This window comes from Austrofundulus limnaeus, unplaced genomic scaffold (genome assembly GCF_001266775.1).
Source record: "Austrofundulus limnaeus strain Quisiro unplaced genomic scaffold, Austrofundulus_limnaeus-1.0 Scaffold512, whole genome shotgun sequence".
Taxonomy (NCBI): domain Eukaryota; kingdom Metazoa; phylum Chordata; class Actinopteri; order Cyprinodontiformes; family Rivulidae; genus Austrofundulus; species Austrofundulus limnaeus.
The window spans coordinates 21,092-23,439 of NW_013952914.1; the positions used below are offsets into that span (position 1 = coordinate 21,092).

General features: G+C 46.7%; 1 protein-coding gene across 1 annotated transcript in view; it reads left to right on the forward strand.

Annotated features, from left to right (window-relative positions):
* LOC106530356 (complement component C6) overlaps positions 1-2,348 on the forward strand; it is a 17,136-nt gene that overhangs the window by 5,155 nt on the left and 9,633 nt on the right. Inside the window, exons 7-8 of the mRNA XM_014025952.1 lie at positions 1,002-1,140; positions 1,223-1,417. Of these exons, the coding sequence (XP_013881406.1) occupies positions 1,002-1,140; positions 1,223-1,417 (334 nt within the window). The remainder of the gene's footprint in view (positions 1-1,001; positions 1,141-1,222; positions 1,418-2,348) is intronic.

Consider the following 2,348-nt stretch of genomic DNA (forward strand, 5'->3'; position numbering starts at 1 on the left):
GATCAGGGGGGCATTCCTCCAAACCACATCTCTCCAGGTTTCACTGTCATTACCCATGTGAGCGTTGAAGTCCCCCAGCAGAACGAGGGAGTCCCCGTTAGGAGCGCTCTCCAACACCCCCTCCAAGGACTCCAGAAAGGGTGGGTAATCTGAACTGCTGTTAGGCGCATAGGCACAAAAAACAGTCAGGACCCGTCCCCCCACCCATAGGCGGAGGGAGGCTACCCTCTCATTCACAGGGTGAACCCCAACGTACAGGCACCGAGATGGAGGGCAATAAGTATGCCCACTCCTGCTCGGCACCTCTCAGCATGGGCAAATCCAGAGTGGAAGAGTGTCCAACCCCTCTGGAGGAGACTGGTTCCAGAGCCAGACCTGTGCGTCGAGGTGAGTCCAACTATATCTAGTCGGAAACTCTCACTCTCACACACCAGCTCAGGCTCCTTCCCCACCAGAGAGGTGACRTTCCACGTCCCTAAACCAGCTTCTGTAGTCGAGGATCGGACCGCCAAGGTCCCCGCCTTCGACCACTGCCCAACACACATTGCACCTGACCCCTACGGCCCCTCCCACAGGTGGTGAGCCCATGGGAAGGGGGACCCACGTCTCCTCTTCGGGCTGGGCTAGAGGAGTAAAGACCAGGGAGGAGTGAGGAAATGGGAGAACCTACTAATAAGATCTTTAAAAAGGGTTTAATTATCCTTAATTATTCCTATTTCTTTTGTTGTGACACCATTCGGTTATGTTCTGTSTTTTGTCTTTGTCCTAAATGTATCAATAAAAAAGGAGAATAAAGTTTTTGCAGCGATTAAAGAGAACTCAGTTAATTTCTATGAAAAAAATTATAAAAGTATAAACGTGATAAACACCAAAAGGCAGAGGACACGTGAGTGAGCCGAACGTTTTGATCTCTGAACGACTAAAATAATCAAAAACTTCCTGAAGTAGGTAGCTTTAAAAAAAACTGTTGAGTGTGTGCTGACTCAGCGTTTTGTTTGAAGGTTTGATGCTCTGGCAGAGGAGCCGAGGGGAGCGGTGCTGGACAACATGTTCATGGGAGGAACCTGCACCATCAGGAGGCCAGAGAGCACCTTACTGTACCATCGAGTTCCTCACAACTTCAAGACCTTCGACATCAAGGTTTCTGAGGAGAGAACCTCCCACTTTGTGAACTCTTTGTTTTTGCTGCCTCAGATTTCAGCTCGTCTTTGTGGTCGTTCAGGTCGGAGTGTTGGACGACTTCAGCACGGAGCTGCAGCCGCTGAGCACCGAGTCCGTCAGCGCCAAGACGTCCTCGTCATCGAGTTCAAGCCACAAAACCCCAGGAGACTTCCTGTTTGTCATCTTTGCATTAGTCAGCTCACAAAGATCAGGTTTCACCTCCAACTCAGCTGCGTTTGAAGCTTCGAAGAAAAAGGTGAAAACTACGATCTTCACTGATTAAAAAAAGTTCACTCCTCAACAACCGGATCAGAAATGTTGAATTTAAAMGGGAGGACTCATAAAGTCTGGTTTAATAGGTCTTCTTTTGCCTCAGAGCTACACGTAATCACAAATATTCGGTAGTGGGCACAGTTTTGCTAAAATAGCTAATAACGGCTAACAGCTAATAGCGAACACAAATTTTTGTTTAGACGGTTAGTGTTTTGGCTATCATTGAAAACCATCAGCRGACCAATTAGCATTTGTTAACTTTRAGTTCACTAAATAAAACAAAAACAACTGTCCCCTCACAGCCTGCATCATGCCCTTTGTGTAATAGTAGCATCTTTAGCATCTTCTGCTTCCACCGCTGGTGGTTTTAGCTGTTTGGTGGAGAGAAATGGTTTTATGAGATTTTGGCTAAGACCAATGTGTTTAAATGACAGACTGTGAGTTAGCAGTTAGCATTAGCTACCACCAATTACTTTTTACATGTTTAGTGGCAGTAGTGATGCTAATTTTCTTACACAGTGGGTTGGTGGTTAGCGCAGCTACATTTTTGGTTAGCTGTGCCCACCACTGCTAATATCTACCTGGATATCATCCACCTGATCTAACCATCCTTCCATCTGTCATTCATCCATCCATCCATCATCTATCCATCCATCCATCATCCATCCATCCATCCATCCATCATCCATCATCCATCCATCATCCATCCATCATCCATCCATCATCCATCCATCATCCATCATCCATCCATCATCCATCCATCCATCATCCATCCATCCATCATCCATCCATCATCCATCCATCCATCCATCATCCATCCATCATCCATCCATCCATCCATCATCCATCCATCCATCCATCCATCCATCCATCATCCATCCATCCATCCATCCATCCATCCATCATCCATCCAT